This window comes from Perna viridis, chromosome 1, assembly GCF_037379345.1.
Source record: "Perna viridis isolate PV_CMFRI_1.1 ecotype Kerala chromosome 1, ASM3737934v1, whole genome shotgun sequence".
Classification (NCBI taxonomy): Eukaryota; Metazoa; Mollusca; class Bivalvia; order Mytilida; family Mytilidae; genus Perna; species Perna viridis.
The window spans coordinates 4,805,730-4,820,604 of record NC_142445.1 but is presented as its reverse complement, the minus strand read 5'-3'; the positions used below and the strand labels follow the sequence as shown (position 1 = coordinate 4,820,604).

The 14,875-nt window shown below is 33.5% G+C and overlaps 2 protein-coding genes across 2 annotated transcripts; both read right to left on the bottom strand.

The window, feature by feature from the left end:
* Positions 1–52: 52 nt before the first annotated feature.
* LOC148626946 (uncharacterized) lies at positions 53–4,531 on the bottom strand. Its single transcript, XM_088564331.1, has 6 exons — positions 3,299–4,531; positions 2,998–3,139; positions 2,431–2,570; positions 1,919–2,105; positions 1,339–1,456; positions 53–485 (listed from the first exon to the last, which is right to left on the bottom strand). Exons 1-6 carry the CDS (start codon positions 4,269–4,271, stop codon positions 123–125), a joined length of 1,923 nt encoding a protein of 640 aa, XP_088420457.1. The 5' UTR covers positions 4,272–4,531; the 3' UTR covers positions 53–122.
* A 2,092-nt stretch (positions 4,532–6,623) lies between these two features.
* On the bottom strand, positions 6,624–14,875 carry LOC148626945 (uncharacterized). Its single transcript, XM_088564784.1, has 7 exons — positions 13,485–14,875; positions 11,905–12,669; positions 10,253–10,394; positions 8,781–8,920; positions 8,340–8,541; positions 7,703–7,823; positions 6,624–7,264 (listed from the first exon to the last, which is right to left on the bottom strand). The coding sequence occupies exons 1-7, from the start codon at positions 14,635–14,637 to the stop codon at positions 6,866–6,868; spliced, it is 2,922 nt and encodes a 973-aa protein (XP_088420910.1). The 5' UTR covers positions 14,638–14,875; the 3' UTR covers positions 6,624–6,865.

The following is a 14,875-nucleotide window of genomic DNA, read 5'->3' as shown; positions in this document are numbered from 1 at the left end:
ACACAGCGACACACTGTGGAAAAGGACGTAAGAACAACTCTTTAAAGTTAAACTAGTTTATAACATAATGTTAGAAGATATTTTATACAAAGTGATAAATAAAATACATTCATGTATGAAAGTTAAGGTAAACAGTCTAAACTCTCATCAACACCATGGTCCTCGTCTTTCTCCAATACAAAGTAGGTATGATACTCTTCTTTCGACGGTTTATCTTTCTGCTGGACGGTAGCGATCTCATCAATTGATAAGTATTCTCCATCTGTCTTCAATTTGGCGTAGGATTGTCCGTTTTCGTCCGTTTGTAATTCCAGATAACCAAAATTTGTCAGTCCTAATTCAGTCGGTTTCTTATCACTTCCGCCAGGTAGACTTGAAGTGGGCGATAGATAATAGTGGTTTTCAGATCTTGGTTTCGGAGCACTAGGAACTTCAGGAGGTGAGCTGGACTTCGAATATTTCAATGGCGCTGGTGAACCAACCATCTATGAAAGAGACAAAAAGAAAATTGTGAAATGAAGACAAAAATAATGTTGCTAAAACATTCAAAATAATTTTGCATGCACTAGTTTTAGACTATAATGAGTAATATAATACAGCCATATGTACTATGGAAATTTCACACTTCTGAGACGCTCGACTGACTTAAGGTTACATTGTAGCAGTTCAATAATCATTTTTCAGACTTCTTTCTGCAAACCACATATATTTTTGTAAATGAAGTTTACTTCGCTGGACGAGTTTCCCTCTATTGCATGTATGCATGATAAAGAGTAAAAAATAAGATTTGTGCTTTTTAAAAATGCCCAATTTGACATTTACCCTTTTTTTTCTTTAAGTATAGATGTAAAGTAAAACTTATTATTCTATCATTATACATTACATTTCAATATTCATTTACAACCTTGTTATTCGGTGAATAGAACTGTAACAACTTTAGAATAATGGTACATGTATATATGATCTGAATTTAGAATAAATGCATCCTTTGTTATGAATCAAGTTTTGGCGATGAATTATTTTAATTTAACCCAGTCCCAAGTATAATGTCGCTTTCATAAATCCACGAAATTTGTTCACAATTGGTACGCACTTTTAGTTTTCGATATATTTTTTCGAACGCAAATAAGTTATCGGTATTTGGCCAATCGGGAAACAGAATTGCGATCAGGTGACTTGCATTTCCATTAAAGAGCGTTTATAAGATCGAAAGGTAAAAAGCGAAACTATACCAACTGCGTCGGAAAAATTGGGAGCACAGTACACTATTATACAGTTAACGAATGATATCTTAACTATGAATATTCATTTGACATTTCCCCAGATAAATAAACGCACCTGGTTTTCATCGATTTCTTCATACACACTGGACTTGCGTCTCAAGTGTTTGACTGATTTATATCTAGGGGACTGATTGGGACCATCATTTGTTTCCTGGTTGTCTATTCTTCTCTTCCTAGAATCATGAACACCAAAAAGGATTGAATTTACATATGTAGTACTATTCAAATTTTTCGAACTTTTCGAAATGGAATGACTATTTACCTATTTTTTCATACTTTTGAGAAAACGTGATGTGTATGTAACAATTAATGAGTTTTGATAAAATTCTAAGAACATAAATTACACGCAGACATTATATTTATGAAAAAATTAAGTGTCACAAATTTCAAAATACTTAAAACACTGAGACATAATTCCCTGTATTACACATGGTAGAACCTTGGCTTCCCATTTCAATGGCTCTGGCATACAATTAATGCTTAGATTCAGATCTTCCTATATATTTGAATCTAATGGCACTAATTTAAGGTTACACTTTGAAACACGTGTACGGCATATCGACATACATAATTATATAATTAAAATGCAGCAATCACACGATTTTTTGGACTATAAGACTTGGAAACCAACAAACCTCTTTCCGCACTTTCTCCTGCAGAATATTATGACGAGCATTAGTATCACTATAAGAAATAATCCAGCGAATGCACCACCTATAAAGGGAAGTAAAGAACTTGGGATGGGACCCCATCCAGTGGTTCCTAGACTGGAGGTAGAATTTGTGGTTTTTCTGACTGATGGCGTGGTAAAAATTCCAGGATCTATCAAGGAAAAACTATCGTTTTTAATAGTAATTAACGATCTATCTGTCATTCAATCTATATACATGTATAGGGTAATAATATCATACTGTTGCTTTTTTCTGGTTTAGGTAAAATTTGTATGGTCAATCTATATACATGTATAGGGTAATAATATCATACTGTTGCTTTTTGCTGGTTTAGGTAAAATTTGTATTTTGGATCTCATTTCTTTGACTTGTTTCATCATGTTTATCGTCAGGTTTTATTTACCATGAACTACGAAAGCACCTGTATTTAAAATTTTCACTGATGTATGACATTAAATCTGTGTAGGTGTACATACCAGGCGGACAAATGCTTCGGTAAAACTGTCTGGCTTTGGTCATTTGGGGTTTTACTCTTCTATCAAGGAGGTTAGCAACTACTTGACAATTTTGTCGTGCTAGTATCCTTCTTGTACAAGTAAACGCATCATTCAAGTCGCTGTAATAACAGTTCATAATGTTTAAACAAAAATATTGCATTACTGTATTGAAAAAATATCATGTTATATAGAGCTTGGTATATGTACATACATTGGATGTCTAGATTCCTTTAAAAAAACTTGATTTGATATTTATGCATAGATTTTTTTCTGGAACTCCTTGGTTATTTTTTTCTAAATATGTATTGTCTGTGACATCAGCAATATATATACCAGGCACTTTCAACATCATCCTTCACCAGATCTATAAAAATAACGCATCTCCGACTATCTATAATTCTAGACAAGGATGGCGACTTAAATCAGGTATGATAATCATCGTATTTTGTAATGACTGCTATTTTAGGTCAATACATAGTGTAATGATTTTCTTGACTATGTATCCTCACACAGTAGTTTCTATTTATTAATTTAGTATTTACTCACTAGCAAAGGTGTGTTCTTTCATTTTGACTGTACTGGTGCCGTCCTCTATGAAATATAGATTCATCTACATGGATGGGTAGGCCGTCGAAACAGTCAAGTGTTCTCATGCAACAGTTTAAACCTATTCTTCTGTTGCCAAAATCTAAAATAAAGTTCACATATCAATCTTCTGAGTGTCAAAGTGGACTGAACAGTTTTTAGATATTCTGCAGTATTGGTCAAAATAGACAGAATAAAATGAAAGAAAATGATTTTTTTTGTGATAGAAAATGTCATTCTTTTTATCGAATAAAATACTTACTGAGGCTAAAAGTCCCACAGAAATTAATACGATCTCTTCGTCTTTTCGTGGCACTTGCCCTTTGTGAAGGGAACATGATGGTATCTATATTTAGACCAGATCCCGGTGTCATCCCGACTTTAAAATCTACATTTTCGTCCTGTGATGTCAGAACTTCAAGTTCATCTTGTGTTAAAATAATGTCTTCCTCTCCATTCCTATCATTGCCTACTTCGGCATTGTTGTTGGTAAATGACGGATCTGTATTTTCTATTGTCACAGTAACCGTTTCTTCTGAACTGAATAGACCAGTTGTTGTTACAGCTGTTGGTTTGGTATTTGTAAATTCTGTATCCTTTGTTGAAATACTGGTTCTGACGTGTTTAGTGGAACTAGCTGTTTTGGTAGTTTCCGGTTCAAAACTTTTAGCGTTGCTAGTCGTTGGTGTAGGAATCGTTGGAGTAACCCATGTCGAGTTGATATTGCTTTCAATTTCACTGACAGTAGTTCTAGCTATATCATCGTTACCATTTTTGTTCTTAATTTTCCTCGCTTTATCACTGTTTCGTGCCATGATTAACGCTAGTTGTCTTCTCTTGACTTCTGGTATATTCACGAGAGAACCCAAACCAAAATGTGAGTTTTCAATTTCCGAAAAAGGCACGAAAGAATTAAAGACCGGTGAACTATTAAAACTAAAATCCCTCCTGGAAGCTGTCAATCTTTCCAGAAAAGTCTTCCTGAAATTGTTCCCGCCATTCTGTTTCTTACTGTACTGTTTACGATTATTTCTCAAATTTAGGACATTAGAAATAGTTTCGGCGTGAATATCTGTGTAACTTGCACCCGTGTGATCATTAACTGAGGTATTACGAATGGTTGTCAATCGTGATTGATCCGACATGTTTTTCCAACTTCCGCACAGGTCGTCGAAGTTCTTACTACCTTGTTTTTGTAAGTATACGCAAGATGACAAAAATCTGTCTGGGTTCATTAGTTATCCACGAACTTTCATTATCCATGTTTCGTCCACAACAAGAAATACAAAAAATTATATTGAAAAAAGGTTCAATAACGAAAAAGTCCAATGTGTATTGTCAGATATGTCGAATACCTTGTCAATAATCCATCATGACGACTCGCCTCATTGATTTTGTTATTTATATATACAGAACTATACTAGAAACAGCAAGTATCAGACACTCATAATGTTCTTAAATATGACGGTTTCTAGATAAAGTTTGTTTTCTCAGAATATTGTGAAACGAGATGATTAGAAAAACATACTCTGTAAAAAAAACAAGAGAATTTTGTGACCTAGTTTCTCGTAAAAAATCATGACGGATATGACGTATTGAATTATGCATTATAGAATGGCAATAAAAATGTACATAAGTAATTGAATGGATACGACTAGTGATCATGACATCACTAACAATGGGAAACCAATTCACTTATATTATATTTTAAGTTTCGAAAACTGTATGGGTGTTTGCTGGTTGTTTCCCCTACTCAGTCGCCATAGAATACAAAACAGATGTCGCCCCGTTGCTCTAATCGACGTTGTATGTGCACTAACTAAAATGACTACAATACTAGTAATTTAGTAGTAAGTACTTTGATATGAAAATTATAAACAATATCCTGTCACACTAACGAGTTTTGTTGGAATAAAAACCATAATTAAGACTATTCATTAGCAATTATTAGATTGAAGTTTTGTCCTGACTAATGTATTAAAAAAGTGACGGATTTTTAGAACGGGTGCACATTAAGTTTTAATGAAGCCATCGGGATGATCTAAAAATCATCGCCCTAGAACGAGAAAAGTATCGACAGACAGGAGAGTGCTCATGGGTATAAATATGTCTTTTTTCCGTTGCTGCTGTTAAGTTGCGTGCCGGACCTTAAAGCTCCGTTCAGCCACGATGGATATAGATAAAGGCAATTTCTGATTTTGTTGCCAGAAATCCAAGATAATTTTTTTTAATTTGGATTTATCATTGTATTTTCTTATTTGCATGGGATTTCTATTTTTATTTCTGCATGTTTTCGCCCTGTTTTTTTTTTTTGGAACTTGTCATTACCTTTGTAACCCGTTGTTACCCAGTACGTAGTTTAATCAGTAGGTTTGCTCTGATAGAATGTATTTAGTTTGTTTTTGTTTCCTCCTTACATTATTTATTACACCTTTATCATTTCTTTTTATCATTATTTTTTAATGATGATTTTTACTATTTTTAACATTTGGAAATTCTACTGAAATGTCTTACGATCATTGGAGTATGACAGCAGATGGTGTTAAATAAATGTTTGCTAGAGGTGTCCATGCATTTGTCCTTCCGTTTGAAAACGAAATAAAGAAATAGATAGTCGGTTGGATAAGATAGTTCCACGGCATTACATGTATCATTTAGTATTTCGAACGATTATTTACTAAAAGATATAAAGTTTGTGTATCCAGCTCATTTTAAAAATCAGAGTTATCAAGACTTGATACGTTAGACAATCTACATATGTAATTGAAATCACCTGACGCTATATCTGTTAGTAACTCGAATGTCCTTTATATTTAGAAACTAGGTTGACTCTCTTTGCAAATCTGATTGATGAAGAAAAATATTCAGAAATCTTACTATTTGGATAACAATGATAGAACTAAAAATATTTGAAAATGCGCGACTGTTTATCAAACATTCAAAAGCATCTTAGTCAGCGTCTGTAGTCTTCCCTTTTCATTTTCAACCACAAATTTCTGTTATATGTTGCATACTGATACAACCCGACCTATTTTATCTTATTTGTGTAAATAGAAAGATGCAGCATGTATAATTTTATGTGTATGCTTTTTTTCTGTTATCCATATATGTATATTTTCAAGGAAAGATCTGGTGATAAAGTTGAAAAAACTCTTATCAATGTTATTTCAACCAAACAAATTGAAGTCTCATTTTTGTCTGTGTGATTCGTTTTCTTAAAAGTTTCTATGTCTTTTCATTGAATATGTTCCCAACAGATTTCATTTTGTCACTGTCTGATAGAGTATATGTACTACATGCACAACACAGGGAAGCTGGTCGGACCATCCATGCCCAAGTGCTTGTTGTTTATCATCAAGACAAGAATAACACAGTTTGTCCAATATTAGTATAGTGGACTAGAGTCACGTCCGATTAAATTTACTAATTTATGTGTGTTTCGTGTGTGTGTGTTTTATATATTATCATCATATTTTCTTTTTGTATCTTACAATCCATTTGCATTTATTTTCGAAAACGCTGAGCATTGAATCGTGTTATTAGATGTAAAAATTATTTCATTGCAATAAGACATTGAATAGATAAAGCACTTCGGAAATATTTATTAAAAAAAACCAAGCGATTCGATAAAAGTATTAAGCCGTAATAATATTTGAAAACAAAAGAATATTTTATAAATTATATAAACCGTGTAAAAAAGTGTGAATGTTGTGATATAGGAAGTTTCTCCACATCTTAAATAGTCCCTGTAGCACATGCTTTTATCACAGAGTCTTTCTTACTTATCACAGGAGAACATTGTTATGTTTTAACTACATAACAACAAGGTTTATTCATTTTCTTTCTCTAGAACGAAATACGTGTGTCGTTGATCAGGTTTCTTATCTTTGCTCGGGGAACTCTGAATCTGGTCTGGGCTTACATATTCGTCTTCCGGTTCCGGTTCAAGTTTAGCGTATGATTGCGCACTGTCCCCAGACTCCGATTTAAGTTCAATATATCCATGTGTAAACAAATTATTCTCATTTGGGATAACGTCTGGTTTTAGACAATCCTCTTGGATAATGGATTGTGGCGAAAGATACCCATGATTGTCCAACTCAACCTGTCGGATGGTTGGCGCACTCGGATATTTTCTGGAGCCTTTGCAATCACTTGTTTGTGATAGATTAACTATATCAGTGGAGCATGAATGTCCATCCAATGCATAACTAACGGAGGATATCATCTGAAAAAATCAACAAAGAATAAAAACCAAATGAAATTTTATTTTGACAATGCAATAAAAGAAAATACTTCTAGAGGCCAAAACAAATGAAGGTATTAAAAGTTTCCAGCTCACTTCTGTTTTATAACATTTTAACTTCGTTATTTAGATTTTTTTAAACAATAAGTGTTGACAAGCCAATATCAAAGGAGATTTTGAATTTATAAAGCAGGACCACCCGAACTTTGGCGCTGTATATCCTAAAAAAATTAGCTCAAGCCACCTGATTTGTATGTCCTAATATATTTGTTATACAATAAACGTAGCTGTAGGGTAATGTGGAAGTAATTTTCCCCCCAAAAAATCATACAGAAAGTGTGATCAACCTAAAATTTATGTGGTAAACTAATCTATCGTACAGGGAAATCATGTTCATTCTTTATGAGATCGGGTACTTACACTTTTTTCGTCTATTTCCGCATAAACCTCTGATTTTCTCCTTTCATATGTAACAGTTTTATACCGTGAAGACTGAGTGGATTCTCTACCAGGGTCATTTCTTTGCTCCTTATTTCTTTTCCTAAAAATCAAAATTTGTAGAATACAAAAAAGGATCGTTTCATTAATCATGAATGTACGATATACATAGAGTGGGTTTTGATTGGTATTGTAATTGAAGTTGTTTCCGGATGTTTGATATTGATTTAGAATTTGTTTCCAGGGTATATCCTTTGAATAATATTTACGTTTGAATCCCCCACGAAACAAAAGCCGACAATACCAATCGCTGGCAACATACACTTCTACAACTCGTAGAGGAGCTATTTACATAAAAAAAAACATCGTTTGAAAAGAAATCAAACATTTTTTTTCAAAAATGTTTGCAATTTATCAAAAGTGTATGTCATATAAAGTAAAAGTAATGGAATATTTCAGCCAATTTCATTGCTAAATTAAGCCTCGATAAAAATTTGATATCAAGCAATTCTATAACATATATATAAACGGTTTCTGTTTTACCTTATCAACCCAAACAATAATATATCTTCTATTACACTCCACCTTGATGCAGTCCGATCAGTTTCCTATTTCTTACCTTTTCTTCGTGCTCTTTCTACAGTAGAGAGCTATCAAAACAATCACAATCAGACCGAAAACTCCCATCACTGCCCCTCCGATAAACGGAGCAAAGTTACTGGAATTACTATGATAATGCTCAGATCCATTTCCTTGGCCTGTAGGTGGCGATGGTGCAAGTGTTGGTGACTTAGGACCTAGAGTTGGTGATATTGGTGAACCTATAACAAGACAAAATATTTATTTTTGAAAGAAGTGCTTTTAAAATGGATTTTTCAATCATTTAAATTACCCTTCATATAGTTTTCTTTAAAATTCATTAGATTTCTCATGGAAACACTATTTTTTTTACTAAACTTCCTTCCAATAAGAGATATTAGCATAACCATTATAGCAATATCTTTGAGAATGATAGTTCTCGCCCTATGGTAAAATAACTAAACCTTGTCTATGTTTTTACCTCTGTTGCAATGGTTATAGTAAAACAATTTAACTTTGTCCATCTGAGGTTTGATTTTCTCATCCAGTATATCCGCTGCTTCTTTACAATGAGGTTTGATCTCAACTGTCTGCTTACATTTAATTGATTCATCAATATGGCTGAAATATGTAAAGAGGTCAAGTAAAAATGTTCTCAGAAACGATCAACTCGGCAAAAAAACTTATATATTCAAAATGTAAATGTCGATATGGGTTCCCGCAAAATAATTCCGACATCAGATCTATATAGACAGAACATTTATTTGGTAAAAACTTTCGAAGCCTGCAATCTAAATCTTCTGGTAAAGCCATTATTATCAATTTAGATCGAAGATCAGTATTGATATAGCAGTCACCAGAGCCTTTAGATTTGTAAAGCGTGTTAGTATCGGCAATTATCTTAAACTACCACAGGAAGATAGTTCCTTTGACATACTCCTTTAAAGTTCAAATGCAGATAGTAAAGTCCACTTTAAACGTTACACCAATAAACAAACCAAATAAACAATGTTTACTTTGAACTAAATATGCTGATTAATTTGATTGACCCAATTAAAAAAAAGTTTATCTCACTGTCGATATATTCAAGTTGCCCACAAATGCTTTGTTCTTAGACGTATAATAAACTATTTGGTGTTAAATGAAAATTTCACAAGGTTATAAATAGTCACCAATCATAGAAATAGACCTTTTTGTGCTAACGGTGTGGTAGTCGATGAACATGCGTAAAGCATGCTCAATATACACTTCCGCGAGGAAAATTCATTTGTTCTACCCAAGCCCTATCTCGCGGAAGTGTATATTGAGCATGCTCACCAACTTACCACAAAAGGGTCTATTGAAATATAAAGATGAATGATGAGTACCGGGACTGAGTACCAATCAGAAGAACTGTCTGCAGGCATGAGCAGATCCAATTTATTTACAAGGAGCAGTGGTTCAGATCAAGAAAATGATATAAAGAAAGGGCTCCAAGCTATTAAATGCCGCTCATTTTTTGTCATTTTAAAAACAGTAGTATAATCCCCGAAACTATCCTATTGTATCACCCACTGTATCGTGTATTTTGTTTTATGGTTAATTTACCCCTTCGTGGCATCGGAAGCCCTGAGGTGACAAATAGAAATAAAAACTTAGACGATGGCATAGGAATTTCGAAAATGCATTTCTCAGGAATAGTGTCAGTCTGTGATTTGGTAGTATTGCTTTTTTGTAATAATCATCATTATCTTTGTCCATTTCGTCATGTGTTATGAAAATAGAGCTGTAGGTATTCCAGAGCATTGTCTCACAAGGCACTCGTGAGACTTACGTACACTTGAATCGTTCACAATCTAATGGAACTTATATGCACTTAAGTCTTACGTAAGCTTGTGCATTGGTGTTCAGGGCCTTTAAAGTGCATGGCTAGTGTTTCCTGTACCAGACATAATTATTGGAATTTTAACTTACCTACAAACATGGCGCCTTTCTGGTTCATTGTATTCGTGTGTACCATGGTGGAAGACAGTTTCATCCAGGTTTTCAGGCAGATCATCGAAACAGTTCAGTGTCTTCTTACAACACTGAAAACTTTTCTTTATTTTACCGAAATCTAGAAAAAAAATAATATATTTATCAAAACCAATATATAAACAACATAAAAATTCCGACCAGTGAAAGAGAATTACAATGGCAAAAAAATCAACTCTCCTCATTTAATTTCTTGTAATATTTTAAGAGCTCCTACAATGGATACAACATACAGGCGACGCTAATGAGTACATCGTTTCTAACAGTTAAGCAGACAGAAAAAAATATCTATTAGCGAAACATACATATTACAGAAACACAGCAAGAATGATGAAAAAAGGCGCATTTTCACTTAAAACATCGTTACTTTTTATTAGTTTTTGAAACTCTGTACGATTGTAATAACGATAAGAACTGCTCTCTCTAAGATGGACTCGAGATTAATACCGGTTTTATAGTGAAGGTAGAAGACAGAAACAACAGTGAGGACAGCAGTAATTAATATAATTATGTATGCCAATTATATTCAAATAAAGAAAAGATCAAGGCGTGAAAAAATCTACTTTTATATAGTGATTAATCAAAATGTTTACACACAGTCATCACCTGTGTATAAAAAAAAGCCTCATAAAGTACACAAAATATATGTCTTGTCCAACAACCACCTCAAGGCACACGTAAACCTGTCAATATCACTGAATTTATTCTCAAATCATGATCACTAATTCCTTAATTGTAAACATGATGAATAATATATAATTAATTCATATTTTAAACTTAAGTCTTTGTCAGAGTCAGGCAAAATACATAAAATAAAAAAAAACAGAAACATACATGTCAAAACCCCACCAAACTTACAATACAATTCACTCAAGGAATTGGAATTTTCAATAGAATTTTAGAGTAATGAGGTTTTTGACAGAGTTATCTGCGATTGAAATGTCCATTTTCTATGCATTTCAATGAAATTAAATTTAAATTTACCAAAATGGTATGGAAAATATTTTCTTCTTTCCTCTATTCTGATGGTACAAATAGTCAAATGGTGTTTTTTTATTTTTTTCATACCAAGTTCCAACCACTTCCTCATTCTTTCAGAGACTAACACTTAGTTGTCTGAGAAACAATCAAACGTAAATAATCAAAAACTTAAATCTCATAAAGATATCGCACATATAGTGCTTCTTAGTTCAAAAACCTGAAGTAACTGCATGGGTTCAAAGACAAAAAACTGTTAGAGAATATAAAACAAAACTAAACTACCGGATTGACATTCTCCCACAAAATAAATTGTAATGTAGCTGAGACTGGAAGCAAGTCAGACCTAAGCCAGCAGGTACAATAACATCACGATGATGTTACAAAATAAAACAATTATCATTAGTCAACTAGTGTTTGATGATGCCGTATACATTACAGTGCGTTAAAGCTAAATGAACACTTGTAACATGACAATACAATAATTTGTAATTAAGGTTAGTGCATGAGCTTGAAGGAAAATCAATATTGCAGTCTAGTACCGGAAAGATAAGAAAATATGTAAAAAAAACACATCTATACTTAATAAATATTAACTTGATGAAGAAACTCACCGACGGAATTGCAAAACTTCCGTATATCCTTTTTTCTTAATTTATTATCAACACGATGGGATGGAAATATAAGTTTATCAAGGTCTAAAGAAGTAGGACCACTATCCCTGATTGAATCTGTTTCAACGGTTGGCGTCAACTCACTAGTGACTGTCTCAGTCTGGTTGTTGTTTGGAACTGGGTCAGGTGACACAGTGGTGGCAGAAACAGTTTGGCTTTTTGTATTCTGGTCAGGTGATATATTTGTTGGACTGTCGATTGTATGTTTTGTTGAAGTTTTTTGTTTCTCTGTTGATAATTTTGATGTAGGAACTGTTGCAATATCTGTTGTTTGTTTGGTTGGCACTGTTCGGATTCCTGCACCTTTTGTTACTGATCGATCTGTTTTGACATCTGTTGTCATTTGTGTGGTCATGCCTGTGGTTCTTTTTGTAAATGAATTCTGTGTTGATTGTTCTGTGTGTATTTCAATCTCCATGGTAACTGCTTTTTCTGTAGATACACTTGGCGTTGTATTTCCATTCGAACCTACGCCATTTTCAGAAGTTGTAACTTTTCCTTGGTCTACTGCCTCAGAAATAATTGCACTTTTCTGTGTAGTTGGTAACTTCTCCCCAATATGCTTTATTTTATCAATTTCATTCTTCATTGCATCTATGAATTTTCGGATTGCATCCGGTGAAACAACGGGGGGCTTCATGTTCGTTTTCTCAATACCTGGTTTACTGGAATAACTCATTCCATTCAAGTGTGGGAAATATGATATACACACAATTTACACTGTCTACAAAGTCAACTGAATTATCGTCTTAATAGAACAAACATTTCAACCGAAGTAACTATAACAAGAAAACAATAGGAAGACGTAATCCATTATTTATGAAACAGATCTGTAAGTATTTTGTGGTTATTTCGCCAAGTACCGAGTTAGCCAATCATTTTGACGAACATATTCATAGCACGATTTGATATCACATAAATGTTGTTCCTATTGTAAGAAGTCAGATCACATAACTCGAAGTCTGAATTGGCAGAAATTATCGAAAATGCAATGGACTTGTAAGATCACATGCACATTTTAAAATTAAGAAAACCAATAGTGTATTGAAAAGACAGTCCCAGAAATGCGGAAAGTATTCCCAGGACACGTAATGTTCACAGCTATGAAGCTATGACGTGTGTAATCCGGGGAAATTGTTGTGTGACAGATTTCATGTAAAGACATCAATCATAGGATGGATGGGCCAGCAAGTGACGTACTTCTCCGAAAATAGTCAACCCAAAGACACGAGACTCAACAGATGACGACGAAAAGAGAAGTTAAATTGAATAAATATGAAGTAAATACCACAAGAAAGTAATTAATATACTGGCTCCTAAAATAGACTTAAATCATTTATAACCCAGTACCCTTTTTTCATGAATAAATACTAGTAACATCTGTTGGACCACATTCTATGTAACATTTCAGGTGATGCCTACCTCTAAAACAAGCGTATAGTAAGCAGAATAAAAAAAACACAAATATTTAAAAGAATGTTATTTAAAACAGGATGAACAGTAATGTGATTTAATCTTACCTATTCTATAACAAAATTTCTTCCTCTCTCTTCGTCTTTGTCGTATGTCAGCTCTAAATGATGGGAAAATAATAGTATCAACATCTTTTATTTTTGTATTATTTACATTATTCGGCATAACATCCGATCCTGAGCTATGTAAACCTAATTCATCTTCGTCGTCATTAGGAACAATTGTTGTAGAGGTTGTCGGATATACTACGGGATTATTAAGCACAGGTGATGTTCGTTCAACTTTATTAATTAATGTAACATTTTCTGTTGTTTTTGTTACATCATTTGTTTTGAATTCTGTTGTGGTTTTTGAAATATTCTCAGGATTTTGGACAGTTGTTATTGGTGTTTTGTTATTGACATCATTTGCTCTACTGAAAGGGGCAGTGGTAGATTCCCTTTCTTTTTTTGTAATGTTTGCTCCAGTAGAATTGTCTGACGGCTCCAAATTTGTTGGTTTACGGCTTGTAAAGTTGATTATTGTAGAGGATGTGATAGGTTTTGAAGATGTCACTGTGTTTTCTGGAGATGTCTGATGCATTTTTGTGGTTACATTCTGAGTAACCGTAATATTCAATTTGGTCTCTGTCTCTGGGGATGTTTGAGAAAGGTCTGTTGTAATTTTCGTCACTGTTTCACCAGTTTTACCATTTGTTTGTGCATTTAATAGAGTAGTGGCCGGTGTATTCCATGTAGAACTTTCCTGATATTCACTTGAATTTGGGATTGACGGTGGTGCAACTGTAGTTCCATTTTCTCTTGATTTCATATTTTCTATGAAATTTTTTACAAAATGATGAGGCACAATTTTAACACCATCTGTTAGAAACATGTTGTTATTGTGAATGCCTATAAATCGGTTTTCTTTTTTGTGATGGATAACATTGGTATCAGAAAATGTTATATTTCCGAAATTAAAACTTGACTGAATTTCAGATTTCACTTCTATTCCTGGAACTTTTGTCACAACTTCGTTGTCTCTTTTCTCACTCAATTGTATCGTATTTGGTTTTATGTAAGATTCAGTACTGATGGTTTTCCACACTTTTCTGTCACTACTTAGTTGCTTTTTTGTATTATCAGATTCCAACTGATTGCTAATCATTCCATTATGAATTTTTGATATCGCTGGATGATGAAATTCAATCGATAAGTCCATAATTCATTCTTGATCAAATCCACACTTTTTAAAATATGCAAATATCATGCTCCTGTAACCGTATCTAGTCCTTCTGGTCAATATGTTTTGTTGAAAAATCGCACTAATCATTGAGTGTAAGACATATCTTGTGCAATGATATCATTAGATGTCATTTTGATGTTCAACCATCTATCAAGAGTTACGCTTGACTAGATTTAATCTTAGATCGCTATACATTACAATTTAACTTGTAACC

What these genes read in the sequence shown, in the direction of transcription:
- LOC148626945 (XM_088564784.1), bottom strand. Translation starts at nt 14,637, where the DNA reads ATGGACTTATCGATTGAATTTCATCATCCAGCGATATCAAAAATTCAT. An exon ending in GAAGTTTTGCAATTCCGTCG is followed by an intron (nt 10,395 to 11,904) that starts GTGAGTTTCTTC and finishes TTTTTTTTCTAG; the next exon opens with ATTTCGGTAAAATAAAGAAA. An exon ending in GAAAGGCGCCATGTTTGTAG is followed by an intron (nt 8,921 to 10,252) that starts GTAAGTTAAAAT and finishes TACATATTTCAG; the next exon opens with CCATATTGATGAATCAATTA.
- LOC148626946 (XM_088564331.1), bottom strand. Translation starts at nt 4,271, where the DNA reads ATGAACCCAGACAGATTTTTGTCATCTTGCGTATACTTACAAAAACAA. An exon ending in GAAAGAACACACCTTTGCTA is followed by an intron (nt 2,571 to 2,997) that starts GTGAGTAAATAC and finishes CTGTTATTACAG; the next exon opens with CGACTTGAATGATGCGTTTA. An exon ending in CCGAAGCATTTGTCCGCCTG is followed by an intron (nt 2,106 to 2,430) that starts GTATGTACACCT and finishes TTTCCTTGATAG; the next exon opens with ATCCTGGAATTTTTACCACG.